At 35.5% G+C, this 16,771-nt stretch overlaps 1 protein-coding gene across 5 annotated transcripts in view; it reads right to left on the bottom strand.

Moving 5' to 3' along the window:
• Positions 1-16,771, bottom strand: part of LRBA (LPS-responsive vesicle trafficking, beach and anchor containing) — a 758,995-nt gene that overhangs the window by 21,502 nt on the left and 720,722 nt on the right. For all 5 annotated transcript variants that reach the window (XM_010840761.1, XM_010840760.1, XM_010840763.1 and 2 more), the window contains exon 53: positions 10,346-10,513. In XM_010840761.1, coding sequence (XP_010839063.1) covers positions 10,346-10,513 — 168 coding nt within the window. The remainder of the gene's footprint in view (positions 1-10,345; positions 10,514-16,771) is intronic.

The raw sequence follows: 16,771 nt of genomic DNA, 5'->3' as shown, positions 1-16,771 counted from the left end.
AGATTCATGTCCACTGAGTTGGCGATGCTATCCAACCATCTCATCCTCTGTTGCTCCCTTCTTCTCTTGCCCTCAACCTTTGCCAGCATCAGGGTCTTTTCTAAGGAGTCAGTTCTTTGCATCAGGTGGCCAAAGTATTGGAGCTTCAGCTTCAGCATTAGTCCTTCCGGTGAATATTCAGGGTTGATTTCCTTTCAGATTGACTAGTTTGATCTCCTTGCTGTCCAAAGGACTCTCAAGAGTCTTCTCTAGCACCCCAATTCGAAAGCATCAGTTCTTCAGCACTCAGCCTTCGTTATGGTCCAACTCTCACATCCGTACATGACTACTGGAAAAACCATAGCTTTGACTATATGGACCTTTGTTGTTAAAGTGATGTCTCTGCTTTTTAATATGCTGTCTAGGCATAGAAAAAAGTCTGGAATGATAACTAGTAAATGTAACCAATCTCCTCCTGCCCTCAATCTAGTAAGTTCTCATAGTTCTAGAAAGATCTAGAAAGTAGAGGCATACTAATATTCTCTCTGTGCCTCATCTATAAAACAAGGATAACAACAGGACTGGGCTGCCCAGGTGGCTCAGTGGTAAAGAATACGCCTGCCAATGAAGGAGATGCAAGAGATGTGGATTCGATCCCTGAGTTGGGAGGAGCCTCTGGAGAAGGAATCCCCACTCCAGTATTCTTACCTGGAGAATCTCATGGACAGAGGAACCTGGTGGGCTACAGACTGTGAGGCTGCAAAGAGTCCAACACGACTGCACACACACACACACACATGCAAACCAGGACTACCATGAGGACTGACGAGGTACTACGTGAAGTGCTGGAGCTGTGCCTAGCATGTAGGGAGCACTCAGTGAACACCAGCCAGCAGCGGCAGGGTGGTGCATATTTTCACCCTCTGTTGCTCACATTTGTTTTCTAGCAAAAGTACAATATCTGATCCTGTAACACATAAATACCAATTAGAAATGATTCTTATTACTATTTTTCCCATCAGGGAGGAAAATATACCTTCATTTCTAGAAAGTAGACTATGATTTCTCCCATTCCTCTTTTTCTTAGATTTTCCAACCTTCTCTAACAATCCATTTCATTTTGATATAGCCAGAGCATGGAGCTGAGAGCAGGAAGAGAAGATACATTACAATAACTAGGTATTTTCCTACCCAGTAAAATATATTTATTGTCTCTGATTATCAAAATAATATATACTCATTATAAAGCATTCATATAATTTAGTAAATTATGAAGAAGAAAATGAAAAAATACCTCTAAGTTCCACTACCTAAAATGACCATTGCTTGCATTTATCAGTTATTATTTCAGACTTTTTTCTAGCCTAGACAGCATATTAAAAAGCAGAGACATCACTTTGACAACAAAGGTCCATACAGTCAGAGCTATGGTTTTTCCAGTAATCATGTATGGATGTGACAGTTGGACCATAAAGAAGGCTGAGTGCCGAAGAATTGATGCTTTTGAACTGGGGTGCTGGAGAAGACTCTTGAGAGTCCCTCAGACAGCAAGGGGACCAAACCAATTAATCCTAAAGGAAATCAACCCTGAATATTCATTGGAAGGACTGATGCTGAAACTGAAGCTCCAATACTCTGGCCACTTGATGCGATGAGCCGACTCCTTAGAAAAGACCCTGATGCTGGGAAAGGTTGAGGGCAGGAGGAGAAGTGGGCGACAGAGGATGAGATGGTTGGATGACATCGCTGACTCAATGGACACGAGTTTGAGCAGACTGGGAGATAGTGAAGGACAGGGAAGCCTGGCGTGCTTCAGTCCATGAAGAGTGGAGAGTTGCATACGACTGAGCAACTGAACAACAGCAATATACAACACGGTATACAAAGCATACACTTACCAACACAAATATTTAAAATGTCTTATTATACCTGTAGTTTGGTGATCTCTGACACTTACCAATTCAGAGAGCATATACTTTCATGTCAATATCACAATTCATAATACGTTAATGGCTATACAGTCTTCCATCATGTGGACATATCAAACTTAACTTGTGTACTTCTTTTATCCTAGTTTTTTGAGACTTTTCACTTGCCAATTCCCCACAGACAGGCTTGTCTTTGGCTCTAATTCTTTGATAGCTTCTGTAGTTGCATATGTGTGTCTGGAAACATCAACATTATAAAACTCTGCCTCCAAAGAGAATGTAGATACTTAGAAAAGTTGTTGAAATCTTATCCATATTTGTTGATGTTTAATATTATGATTCTTTTAAATATGAAAACAAAAATGGATAACTATTTTTATCTATCTATCCTAAATATCCAAGTCACATAAAATTCTTTGTAATTTGTCCTCCTTAACATTTTTAACTGGAGAAGGAAATGGCAACCCACTCCAGTAGTCTTGCCTGGAGAATCCCATGGATTCCAGAGGAGCCTGGTGGGCTACAGTCCACGGGGTCGCAAAGAGTTGTACACAACTGAGTGACTTCACTTTCACTTTAACATTTTTAACATTTGTTAAAGATACATAAGTAAGGCATTAGTGAAAAGTATAGAGGGTTTTCACATCTTTAGCAACTTGAAACACCTGGATTTGACACCAAAAGCAAAGACAACAAAAGCAAAAAATAAACAAGTGAGATTACATCAAGCTAAAAACCTCTGGACAGCAAAGGAAACCATCAGCCAAGTGAAAAGGCAACAGATGAATGGGGGAAAATATTTACAGATCATAATACTGAAAAAGGTTAATATCCAAAACCCACGAAGAATTCACATAACTCAACATCAAGAGAACAATCTAACTTAAAAATGGACAGAGGATCTGAATAGACTTTTTTTTTTTTTACAAAGAATACATACAGATGGCTAAGAAGTACAGAAAAGGGTAACTCAACATCACTTATCACCAGGGAAATGCAAACCACAATGAGATACCTTCACATCTGCTAGACTGGCTTTACGAAAAGGACAAGAAATAACAGGCTTTGATAAGAAAGTGGAGAAAGAGGAATCCTTGTGCCCTGTTGGTAGGAATGTAAATTGGTACAAACACTATAGAAAACAGTATGCAGTTTCCTCAAAAAATTAAACCAGCAAGTTCACTTCTAGGTATAAATGAAAACATGAATTCGAGAAGATTCTTGCGCCCCCTATCACCGCAACATTACTCACAATGGCCAAGACATGGAAACAGCCCAAGTATGCACTGATGGATGAATGGACGGACGAAATGCTGCACGCACACGCACACGCACACACACACACACACACACACACACAGTGGAATATCAGTCATAAAAAATAAGCTGCCATTTGTGGCAATATGGACAGACTTTAAGGGCATTATGATAAGTAAAATAAGTCAGACAAAAACAAATACTTTATGATCTCATTTATGTGTAGAATTTTAAAAACAAAAAACACTGACTTCAAAGATACAGAGAATAGACTGCGAGGTGGCTGCCAAAGGTGGAGAGTGGGCAAAATGGGCAACAGTGGTCTAAAGGTGCAAACTCACTTACAAAATGAGTAAGTCTCGGGAATTTAATGTAGAGTATAGTGAATATAGTTAATAATCACGCTGAGTCACTCAGCTGTGTCCAGCTCTTTTTGACCCGGTGGGCTGTAGCCTGCCAGGCTCCTGTGTCTATGGGATTTTTCAGACAATAACACTGCAGCAGATTGCCATTTCCTCCTCCAAGGGATCTTCCCGACCCAGGGATGGAACTCACATCTCCTCTAACTCCTGCATTGGGAGGCAGCTTCTTTTCCACTGACCCCCCTGGGAAGCCCATTTAATAATACTATATTGTATATTTGAAAGTTGCTGAGAGAGTGGATCTTAAAAGTTCTCACATCGGGAAAAAACAGTGTAACTGTGTGGTGATGGATGTTATTTAGATACTGTGGTGATCCTTTGCAATTATACAAATATCAAATCATGATGTTGTATATCTAAAATGCATATGTTAGGTGCCAACTATATCTCAATTAAAAAAAGAGAAACTTGCTGACCCTGCTCACCCTAAGGAAATATAAAAGCATTCTCTCAGTTGTAGAAAGTTGTAAGCTATGAGAATAAAAGCTAAAAAGCTCAAGAGTAATGAAGACCTGAGCCATGAGAGGCAGAAGAAATTCTAAGGATGTTTTTCCCCTGTGTAATTTGCTGTATGACTCAGGGAACTCAAACCAGGGTTCTGTACCAACCCAGAGGGAGTGGGAAGGGGTGGGAGGTGGGAGGGAGGTTCAAGAGGGAGGGGACATATGTATGCCTATGGCTGATCCATTTGAGGTGTGGCAGAAACTCTTACCATATTGTAAAACAATTATCCTTCAACTAAAAATAAGTAAATTTAATAATAAATAAAAGCAACAAAACAAAAACCACTTCAAATCCAAAATACAAAGTTTGATCAAACCCATTTGAATGTGAAAAAATTACTTTTAAAAACAGGGCAACTGTAAAAGAAACCATCAGGGACATTTACTACCTAATGTCATATAAAAGCGTGTCTGTTCACGAATTCTCAGGACTATCTAAGGCATAATGTAAGGCACATATGCACAAAGATGTTGTATCACTTCTCTAAAGAAGCAAACTCTTTGAAAGTCAATCTAATATGTTGTTCCAGGAGGTCTTCATTAACCATATCCTTAGTAGTTCTACAATAATATACATCCCCCACACAACATTCTAAAAGCAGAAGACTCCTGACTTTAGGCTTAAAAAAGGAAGAGAGGGGAGGAAGTAGCTTGAAATTTCAGAGTACATCCAGTCTCAGTTAAATGAAAGGAGACATATTTACAGTTTTCTTTGAGAGCCTACACTTCATTGACTATAGAGAATTTGTAGCTTCTAACTAATGGGTAATTCCCGCCATTGTTTGAAATTAAATTTCCTATCTGAGCATAAAGTATTAGACAATTTTCTTTGGTGTCGCACTATTAAAGTGTTCATATGAAGATACCCAGTTCCAATTTGAAGGGATAAATCATCTGTTCTTCTGTTCTCATATTTATATGGCAAGAACCCATGGGTTGAATGGTAAAGTCATTTTTTTCTGCAACTAAACAAGGTAAATAAATGTGATATATTGGCACATCACCCCACCACTCTGCATATGGTGCACATTAAGGCTGTATTCATTTGCCATATGAATATAATTCCTTTTACCACATCTACTATTAGTTACAAGCAGTAAATACAGAGTTGTTTTGCTGGAACGGGAGGGCCTGCATTACATCATGGGGCACCAAACATCCTGGCCCTTCTGGAGAATTTCATAGACATAGCTTTAATGTCACCTGAACTTGAACACTGCCAACATATTGCTTCAAACCATGCTTGATGAATTCTTCAAGGAAAAAGGGGAAATACAGGGCAATCTTACTGCAATAGCGCAAACCACAAGGAATGTTCTTGATGAGATATACATGGAAGGAGCCATGTTCTAGACAAAGAATCAGATTGAGTCATATCCCAGATATTAAAAAAAAAAAAAAAAAACGTTTCAAACACTGCTTTCATAGTAGCTGTGAACATAAGGAAACTAAAGTTAAAATATCATGCAAACAATTTCCTCCAACTGTAGCCTACTGAAGACCTGTGATTAATAAGAGTTCTTCTCATTACAAACTGTGATGCTTTGTTTCATTAGGTATATATCGTGCTTACTTTTTCCTTGAACAAAATACTGATTATAACCGTCCAAATCCAGGTTAGTGCAGGGCCAAAGAAGAAAGAATGTTATTTCTTTTACAAACTCATACAGTTCAACACAGATGTACATATCTTGACATTTGTGAACCATAAATACTACACCACAGGCAATTAAAACAAAGTACACCTGTTTTAACAAGTACTGATTTTCAGAACTATCAAGCCCCCCAACGCGTCCAGCAGATGGCGCTCTAGGACGCCTACTTCTTGTGTCACATCCACCTATATTCTGGCAAGACAAAGAATAAGGATTTATCGGTAGCTTCAGTAAAGCGTAGTAGGCTTTATTATAAAAAGAACATAATTCCTAAATATGTGCGCAAAAATATACATATGCATAAGCACATGTGCACAGAGACAACCAGTAAATAAGTCGCACCTGGACATACTGTGATACCACTTTTCTTAAAGACTTGATGAGTAGTCTATGTATATCAGTGGTATTTATGGTTACATGGCAAGATCATTCTAAATTCATTAAAAAAAAATTTAGAATGCCTTAAAGTTAGAATTCATTTTTAATTATAGCAGGGATGTCTCATTAGGGTGATACTAGTAAAATTAACAACAGTAGGATTTACGGTAATGACTGAAGTGATTGATGAGAGTGTAACAAAATGAAGTTTTCGACAGAGAAAAAGCAGGGCAGCCATGGCATACAGTACTTTAAAAAACAGCTCTGTGGTCTGTTAGTGCTAGCCTTATGGTTAATAAAACCTTTCTAATTAATGGTGCTGAAATATTCTTAACAGAATCTTGTTATGAAAAAAACTTTTTTTTTTTTTCCAGCAGACGCCATTCCTATAAAGGAGAAAGCTGATACAGATTAGCATGTCTGATTGCAAAGAAGAAAAAAAATGCCACCTTTCAATCAAATCAAAAACAGAATGTGAGAATGGAAAACTACTTTACTGAAATACTACGCACACCATCTATGCAACACCTCACAGTCAGCGACTGTTTGTTTCTAAAGCTATTCAACTGTGACTTTTAAAAAAATTACTCAGATACCTAAAAATGCTTAATAAGCACTTACATTTAGATGCTTAATGAGAATTTGATTTTAAGTTTATGATCTAATAAAATACAAAAACAGTGAATAAACTCTTCTGTGAATTTTCATTTTGATTACAAGATCATTTTAAAGTTTAACGTATTTAAATGTCAATTGAATGCATCAGGGAACATTTTCTTCAAAATTTGGAAATGTGCAGTCTGGATAGCATTATTGTGAAGGAAAAATGAGTATTCCAGGAAAGCATTTTGGTGGACAAAATCCAGTTTTAAACACAAAGGGTATGAGGGCAAAGAGAGATATGCTTTCATGCAGAAAACATCTTTTTTTGAAATGTTCTTGGTTAATTTTATTTAAAAAACCCACAACTAAATGGAATCCTATCTTAATTTTTCTTCTCATTAAGAAAACCACATTCCACAGGAGATAACTATCACAAGACAATAGAGTCAAAAATGAAAACCTATCTGTCACACAGGAAAACAAGGCTTTTGCTATATAACCTAGTCAGATTCCATAAAACATATGCATCCTTTTAAAAGCCTCATGGTATACTATATACAGGTTTTATCCAGTTTGAATTCGCATGATTTTGCCTGAGTAATGTGTTTATTAACACTAGATAACATGAGTTAAAAAAAAACAACTAATAAAGCTATCAACTTTACATACAGCACTGACATTAGATTTGTAGGTAATGCTATAGGCTTATGACACTAGCAAGTAAAATTGCTGGCTTATTCTTATGATTTTTGAAATAAACAAGTAATATGCTTGGATGAGGCCTATAAAATGCAGGAAAGGCAATGGTCTAGTTTTTTTTTTTTTTTAAATTACCCATTTTCTTTCCAAGAGAAAAGTCTAAATTCAAAACTTTAAGTTGAGGCACTGTATGCATCTACAGACCACGTGGGAGTTATGTATATAAAAGCCTGGCTATCTCTTAAATGTCGATTCATCCAAGAGCTACAACACAGAAGTAAGCATAATCTAAAATTCTTCATCCAAAAATCTGTGACTTCAGCGGCTGCACTGTGGAGCCATCAACGAGCCACAGGCTTAAAAAATGTGAACCAGCTTGCATGAGTGCTTAAAACAGCTCACAAGCAGTACACACGTCTTTGTTTTTGTTTGCATTGTCTTTTGAAAAGCTTACACTGTTTTATTCATTTTTCCATTCTAATGTGTGGAAATTCTCATTATATGAAAAAGTGCCTATTTGTCTTTTTCTCAGATTCACCCTTCAAAGTTAAAGCAAAATTCAGTTGGGACATCAGACATTACAGAAGGACCCCAAAGGATGAGGTTCGCTGTGAGAAAGGTAATTTATCAAGAGTCATTACACTTCTCTAAAATTTTTATCAGATGTGCTGTTAAGTTATTCTTTTATTTTTTCCCTTGCATTACCAGCATTACTAGGAGTTAATGTCCACCACACTGCAGACAATGAGAGGGCATAGATGAAGTGCTTTATGGAAAATACAACATTATAATATCTACTCTAATACCAGCAAGATGGTGTTCGTGTGGTGATTTATTTGCTCTGAAGCGTTCTGTGCTTCTGATAACACGTTAAGTCGGTTACTATCGTTGCTTTCATTTTACAGACAAGACAGCACAGCACAGCATAGAACTTAGCTGTGTCTTACTCTAAACTCCATGATCTGGTCAGTCCTACTTGATTCATTTTTATAATGTCATGGACATAAAAAAATCATCTTTAGGTTGATTTACAAGGTATTTAAATATATATATTTATCCTTTCTAGAAAAGCTGAATATTTCTAAAATGCATTTATTTTAAAATACACTTAAATCTCTGAAATGTAACAACAATTACACATTAACTGCAGCTAGAAAGCCTTTAGCTACTTTTCGAAATACCCATTAGTAATGACATAGAGAACACGGTTAGGTCACGTTAAAAAAAAAAAAAGAACAAAATTTTTTTTCGTTTGGATTGCTGTGTGTGCATGAAACATCTCACACTATTTCAAAGCAAAGTTCTTCCTAAATATTTTCACATAAATAACAAAATGGTATGCTTATTGTCTATGTCAAATCTAGGTTTGTCTGAGACAGTTTAGTGAATCTCAATAACTGAGTTTATGGAAACAGGGAAAAACGAAATTGAAAGTAGTCGCTCATCTTAAAAGGCCAGAAAAGGAGGAAGGAACAGAGTATGAGGCTCCACAGAGAAAAGGACATGAAGCACTTCTCAAAAGAATGCGAAAAACAAAGTTCCCTGAAGCTTACAAATTTAAAGTTATTACTTTAATTACATATAGAACGGAGATGTTGTATACATACGTGAAACACACACATGTCCACACTAACCTCCCGATATAGGCACACACACTGAAGTTGCTCTGACTACTCTTACCCATAGCATCAAAGCCGTAAAGTTACTTTTCACATTTAATTTGTGTAGGGAATTGTCCATGTTTTGATTAAGAAACACATATTAGAGGTTCATAAAATAAAAACTTTGATTCACCATCACACCAAACATAATACATACAAAGCAGAAACAGTGTTGGCAAAAATACTTTGCATATACTTCTTTTAAAACTGTACTGGCTCTTGCGTAAATTTTTTAAAAAGGTTTCACTTTCATACAAATAATATACATTTAATAAGCACAGCTTTAATAAGTCAATTCAAAATACGATGGACTTAACATAATCAGGCTGTTTTATAATTTGGGACCGAGTGACAGAAGTAAGTACCATAGTATTCAGGTAATCAGCAATACCGTGATCCTTCCTTAGCCAAATAAATTGCAACTTGCTTTAAATTAAGAAACTGTAAATATTTAAGAGCAGTTAAAATGCTCTACCTATGAAATAAAAAATATAATGCTATTCTTGCAGGATCTCTTCAGTCTTGTCATAATCATTTTAATTAAATTCTCGTTTTTCAGGTGGTCCTTTTAATTGTTTTTTCCTACTTCTTAATGTGTTTTTCTAAAGCCATTTCTTTTCTGCAGCTGTGTGCGATTGGTTTTAATGGTAGCTGCTTCCTTTTTTGCCTTCTGTGAATTACAATTTTAAATGGTTACACATTTTTTGTTTTACTGCCTTCAGCATAGTTTCATAAAGATGTTTAAGGCTGTTGGTGAACATTTTCATTTCCCATTTGAGAAACCAACAGCCAATTTGAATATTCCATATTGGCCTTTTATGACCCGTTTTATCTTTTAATATGTAAATGAAAGCATATTTTTTCTAAAGACTGGTTTGTTTCCATGAAATTATAATTTTTTTTGCTCTTTAAAATAGGAATTCAATAAACAATATGTGATTGCTCTTTTACATTATATCTTATTGTTTGTGAATTAAACTCTTCTGTTTTATTTGGTGACAGCCATTTCCAAGGAAGGACTAGCATTTTCAGATAAGAATAACCAAACACATGAAAATGAGATTTTATCCTTGAATTTGAATTATCATTGGTCACAAAATGTTAATAACAAGGTTATCTAGAGCTTTCTTAAATTATAACTAAGAAATTAAAATTACTTGATACTTCAGTTTCACTTTCCCCATGATAAAATAGGTAAAACTTCACTGCAAAATGTTACTATACATCACTTGTAAAAGTTTACTTATAAATTGTACTTACTGCCCGGGTTATCTCCAATACCACTGCTTTTTCCATTCCAGTACCAGAGCAGAAGGGTTGCATCACGTGACCCTGACAGAATGTAGCAATTTCCCCCGATATACGACTCCGAACGAGTGAGGCAAGTGACGACATCCCAATGGCCAAACACCACTTGGATCAATTTTCCTGAAATACAAAACAAGTTTCTTTTAAACTGCTATTTAAAAAAACTGAAAAACTTTCCAGTGATTGTTTAACTTTTAAAAAGATAATGAAGTTGTATTAACTCATATTCTGATAATTCAGATTTTATAATAAAATTTGATCTGGTTCAACCTAAAAGTTTTCTTTGAAGAATTAACGACAACAAAAAGAATCAATTGAACAGTGATAGTAACATTTTTGAAAGACATATGTTAAAACTATTTCAACTAATATTATTATTATACATGGCTCCTAGGAATTACAAATGAATTATGTCTACTGATTAAAGCAGACTCAAGAGAACCCTTATTTGGAACCATTTCAACAATTTATTAAGTTACTCTAAATGATCCAAAACAAAGCAAAACTTAGTTGCCTTTCTGTAAGTACTCTATCCCTCAGACTTCACTAATATAAACCTCTCTCTGAATCAGTAAAGGCAATTTATTTCTTCTTCTCTTCTCTGAAGTCATCTACACAAAGACACTATAAACCACATCCAAGAGTTTCTGCTTTTCACATCAGGATTACATGAGCTAAATTTTGATAAAAGGACTAATATATTGTGACTGCAATTTGAGCTAGTGATTCTTTCTTTAATTGTCTGAATGAGGAAAACTCCTGAGGAGAAGGGAAATTAAGATGACAGTTTACCAGTAATGACTGGGGAGGGGGACCCAGTAAACTTACCATATATCTAGGGTGTCAAGCACAGGATGAACTGCTCACATAACAGTGTCAGAAAAAAGTAAAGGTCCCACCTTTTAGATTTTTTGTTTAATCAGATACGGTGTTTGTAATTCATACAAACTTGTCTAAAGAATTAAATAGCTATAGCAGCTCTTCTACTCTACCCTGACCAGTTTCTAGCTAACGTTTCTCTCTGAAATGACTACAGAATCTACAAATTATAATGTCATAGAATGTGTACCTTTAATACTCAGCATGAATGCTTTTCTTTTTTCAAATAAGCATTTCGGTAGGGTGATAAAAAATACAATTCAGATGTTCAAGATAAAAACCATTAAGCTGGAAAAAAATTAGTATGCCTAAAAAGTTTATATGTTTAACTTGGAACAGATCGCAGCCTATCAAAACCTTAAGGTCTCAACTAAGTATTGGTATCTATATGTATTTAATTTTTCAAGATAATAAATATAACTAAAACATTTCCACTAAATTTTTCACATTATTGATTTAAATTAACCCAAAGCATATTACAAAGTCTGAACATTTAGAAATAAATACTGCTTCATCCACATCAGATGGGAAGTCAAATACAGTGTTTTCCCTTGTCCATAGTGTTCTAATAGTAACTTAAGAAAGATTCATATCATTCTCAAACTGCAAAATTGATAAAGTACACTTTTGTTTCCTATGGAAAAAGACTTTAGTCAAAGCAGGTATTTTAACTAGTAAGTGTTAAAAATGTTCACTTCTGAATTTCTCCAACCTTTTAAATTAACACCAGAATGTTTCATTTTAAAAATTAACTTTATCAATAAAGAATATAAGAACTCAAGACTTTCTAGAATTAAAAAATGGAAAGAAAATTAAATATTAAAAATATAATAATTTTTTATCATTTCCAATTTATATGAAGGACAAAGGAGAGAGGTTTAGTGGTAAAATGGTTGGAGTTAGAGGGAAGACCTAACTAAGGATGAGACAAAAGGCAGCTGAATGTACTCTTACTACAAAGTAGAAAGTGAGAGTCGCTCAGTCGTGTCAGACTCTGTAACCCCATGGACTGAAGCCCACCAGGCTAACCTGTGCGTGGGATTCTCCAGATAAGAATATTGGAGTGGGTAGCCATTCCCTTCTCCAGGGGATCTTCCTGACCCAGGGATCAAACCTGTGTCTTCTGCATTCCAGGCAGATTCTTTACCGTCTGAGCCATCAGCAAAGAAGTACTAATTAGAAAAGTGAAAGCTAAATCATGAGTTTTAACTACTGAAAATACTGAACACCCCATAATGTGATTATGCTTTTGATCACAGAGTATGTACAGTGACTTCTGCCTCAGCCTATACTAAATGCTGAGAGCATGTCAACTATACGAGTGATTTAAATAGGTTACTTAGAGCAGACTCATTTAAGATTTGACAACCATCAATTCAGTGGGCTGTAGAAGTGAAGATGAGCAAAGTAATACATCTAGGTATGTGAGGTCTGTGGCATAAACAGAAAACCCAAACGCTGTACGCACACCAGGCAGCCCGCGAAAGAGCAACTGTCTGCTTGGTAACATGCTTAGTTTCCAGCTAGTGAGAACAAAGGGCAAAGTTTTAGCTGTAAAAGTGCGACGGATTAAAAGGACTGTCAGAACTTCTCAAGACACATAATAATTTGCTACTTCTCATTAATTAAGTCATCATTCTATGTCTACAATGTCAGCGTTAGGAACATGTATATTCAGACTGGGGTTTCTTTTTTAATTAAAATTTCCTAGTGTTTTAATTTTTGCCCCTAAAAGTTATCACACTTATTTTTCATTCAGCAAACATTTACTGAGCACCTACCAAGTGCCGAGCATTAGATCTTACTTGTATATAGTGGCAAACAGAGAAACGGTTCTTGCCCTCATTAAACAAACAGAAACAGACAAGTAACTGTGAGTGGTGTTAACTACTAGAAAAGAGAGAGAAAAACAGGAGAGCACAGACTAAGACTGGGAATCAGGGAAGACTGAGATGAGGGGGCGCCAGCTAAGTATTCACATCTAAAGAGTTTCATGTTTTAATACAAATTAACTTCATTCTCCACAATTTATACTCTGGGCTCAACTCTGGAAAACATTATTTTTTTTTTCAGTTTGCTTTTTCCTGTCTGGCAGTGTTCCTCCGCAATATTTGTTATTGCTATGAGGTGGAGGTTCACTCCTCCTAAATAAATCACACCATATAAATACCTGCTGTTCTTTTTGGTAAATTATTTTCTGATAATCTCATAAGTGTTCCTCAAGCTTTATTTTTTGTTTCCTTTAATACCAGTCCACCTCTCCACACACTAATATCAAATATTACCACAAGCACTAGAATATCCTTTTTTTGACAGAACAAATTTTCTAGTTAATGTTTTATTTGACAGCTGTGCTACAAATAAAAAAAAAAAATTCAAGCTCAGGACTCTGCACCACTGAATCTAAAATGTGGCCTGAAAATAATTCCTACTGCCGAGGGAAGGTTTTATTGTTGCCTCTGCTGCTCTGGTTGTGTCTTGAAAACATGATTTATGTTTAAAGAATTTCCTGCTACAACCATGTTTCTCTCTACCCCCACCTCCCCACCCCACCAAATCTAATAAGAGAAGGATTTTTTTTTTTTGGCTTACGTGCCAAAATATAATTGAATTCAACACTTGTGATAGCTCTGCCATTATATATTATTGATCATACAATTTTTCTGCTAAACTTAGGAGAAAACATTTAATATTCCTATCATCATGAAGACACTAACACATTTAAAATTTAAATAATTTTAAATAAAATTTGCATCAGAGTTTGTATACAAGATATTAAGAAGGGTATTAGAGTTATCATATGAGAGTTTTTTCAAAGCTTTCCTGGAAAGTATAAATATTTTTGGTATACATGTTCAGTCCCACCGAAATGAAGTTTAAAATGAGACTTCTTTCTTATGAAAGTGTTTTATACATACACGCACTTGTGCACGTTTTAAAAAACAGTAAAGTAGAAGGCTTTTGGAAAGAGAGAAAGGAATGCCATCTAGTTTATTAAGTCTAAAGTAACATGGCAGACATTCTAGGAACCTAGATTTTAAATGGGTAACACTTGTGTGAGATAAAATGGACTAATCACAAAGATGCCACATCTGAGGTCAGAAGACCTCCAATGCCCAGGTCTAGCACCATGACCTATGCAAATTTCAACAAGCTACTTAACTTTTTCAAACCTTGGTTTCATCATCGAAAAAATGGGCCTATGGACACCTATTCGATTTCCTAAGATTACTGTGAGGCTGACACAATATCATGTATGAGAAAGATATTTTATAAATTCTAGAGAACTGTGTGACTATAAAAATTATTTTATTATGAGTATTATATAAAAGTGAGGTTAGCTTTGGAGGTGGTGGTTTAGTTGCTAAGTCGTGTCCGACTCTTGCAACCCCATGGCCTATAGCCCGCCAGGACATGGGATTCTCTAAGCAAGAATACTGGAGTGGGTTGCCATTTCCTTCTCCAGGAGATCTTCCTGACCCAGGAATCGAACCCAGGTCTCTTGCATTGCAGGCAGATTCTTTACCAACTGAGCTACAAGAGAAGCCTCAAGGTTAGCTTTTACTTTACAAAGGTTAAAGAGGTTAGCTTTAATTTACAAATATCAATATTCAGTGTCTTTAAAATGATATGAAATGTCAACAAACTCAGCAAGGCTCAAATGTTGAAACCAAAGATTGGGAGAGGAGCTAAGATGGCGGAGGAGTAGGACGGGGAGAACACTTTCTCCCCCACAAATTCATCAAAAGAACATTTAAACGCCGAGTGAATTCCACAAAACAACTTCTGAATGCCGGCAGAGGACATCAGGCACCCAGAAAAGATTGACATAATATATGATCCCATTTGAGGACATTCCGGAAAAGGCACGATTATAGAGATGAAGAGTATGTCAGCAATTCTGAAGAGGCTGAGGTGAGGGAAGAAACTGACTATGAAGGGCAACCCGAGGGGTTTCTGGGGAATGTCTGCTGCTCTGCATCTTAACTGTGGGGGTGGTTGCATAACTGGATACAATGCCCTGAGACTAACGGAACTAAAAATCAAAATAAGGAATTTTACTGTATGCAAATTGAAAGATAATTTTCAATGTATAAAAAAACAGTATGAATCTAAAAGAATGTTCAAGAAAACCCTGTGATAGGATGTAACAATTTTAATCTGAGTTTGTGAAGAAGGGAGCATAGTTTGAGGTCAAATAACACTAAGGTTGTCATTACCGTAATAGTGAAAGAAAAGGTTAAAATTTAAACCTGAATATTAAGCCAGAGAAGATTTATTATAATAATAAATAATTTTAGGAAAACTTGTCAATCTCCAATGCGTTTTTAAAGAATTCCAGAGGAGTTTTAGGTTCAATAGTAATTAACATCATAGACCTAAACATCTAGTAAAAGCCCAAATAATCAGGAAGACCTGAATGATGTCTTCTTTCTGAACCTACCTCCAGAATAAAGAAGTAAATTATAAAAATATTAGGTCATTGATTCCCTGAAATAAAAATTAAACGAGATCATGTCTAACTTCTAGGGTTTATTCTATACACAGTACATATTCAACTATATTTCCCTACTCTCTCATTGTTAGGTTATAATACAATCATCAAAACGTAGCTAGGACAAAGTCCCTGAATACCCAAGAATTAATTCGTTAATATACTATACTTACTAAAGTAGGAGTATGGACTCATACATTGTATAGAGATGACTAACATGACTGAAAAAGGATTTGCTGTAAAACAGTTAATTAATTAGAAATTTCAATTTAAAAAATTTCCTATCCCCAGAACCTTTAATCAATATAATTATTTGTAGATCCTTGTTTTAGTTGAACTATCTACCTCCACGGTATTTAAGTTCTAATGCATTACTATCTAATTTTAATTATTTTAAATATACAACTACATATTCAGTATAAGTTTATGCCCTCCTCTTCCAGTTTCTAAAATACTTTAAAGAGACTCTATTAAATTTTTCAATGTTCATAATTGCCTATATGCAAAAATATACACCCATTCATTGGACTGGATATCCTATAATAGTAGTGATTTGAGTTTGGTTTGTCCCTTAGGGAGTTGCATGCAAATGAATAAGGAGTCAGCTACCTTTCTTCACCATGGTGTAGTTTTCAGCAAGATTCAGTGGAACTGGGTGGAGGCAAGATAGCCACTCACAGGAAACACACTTAGAATTTCCAGGGAAAAAAAAATAACCTTTAAATAATATTAAAGTGGGGAAATACACCTGTAAGTATGTGCACTTGTCATATGATTATGCATGGACATGTACATATGGCATTTACACCAAGGTATGCTTTCAAAATAAATTATTCACTTGTAAGTATGAAGCTTGGGCGACAAACCTATCAAAACCTGCCCCTTTAAAAACATTCTGAAGTTAACTTATTAATGGATTATAGAGTAGATTATTACTTGAAGGGGAAAACTATATTTTACACCTTTTAGAATTCTGTAACTTTTACAGGGGAGATGAGAAAGCC

The sequence above is a fragment of the Bison bison genome, unplaced genomic scaffold, assembly GCF_000754665.1.
Source record: "Bison bison bison isolate TAMUID 2011002044 unplaced genomic scaffold, Bison_UMD1.0 scf7180017864146, whole genome shotgun sequence".
NCBI classification, from domain to species: Eukaryota; Metazoa; Chordata; class Mammalia; order Artiodactyla; family Bovidae; genus Bison; species Bison bison.
Note: the sequence above shows the minus strand (reverse complement) of the source record. Positions and strands in the feature narration are given on the sequence as shown.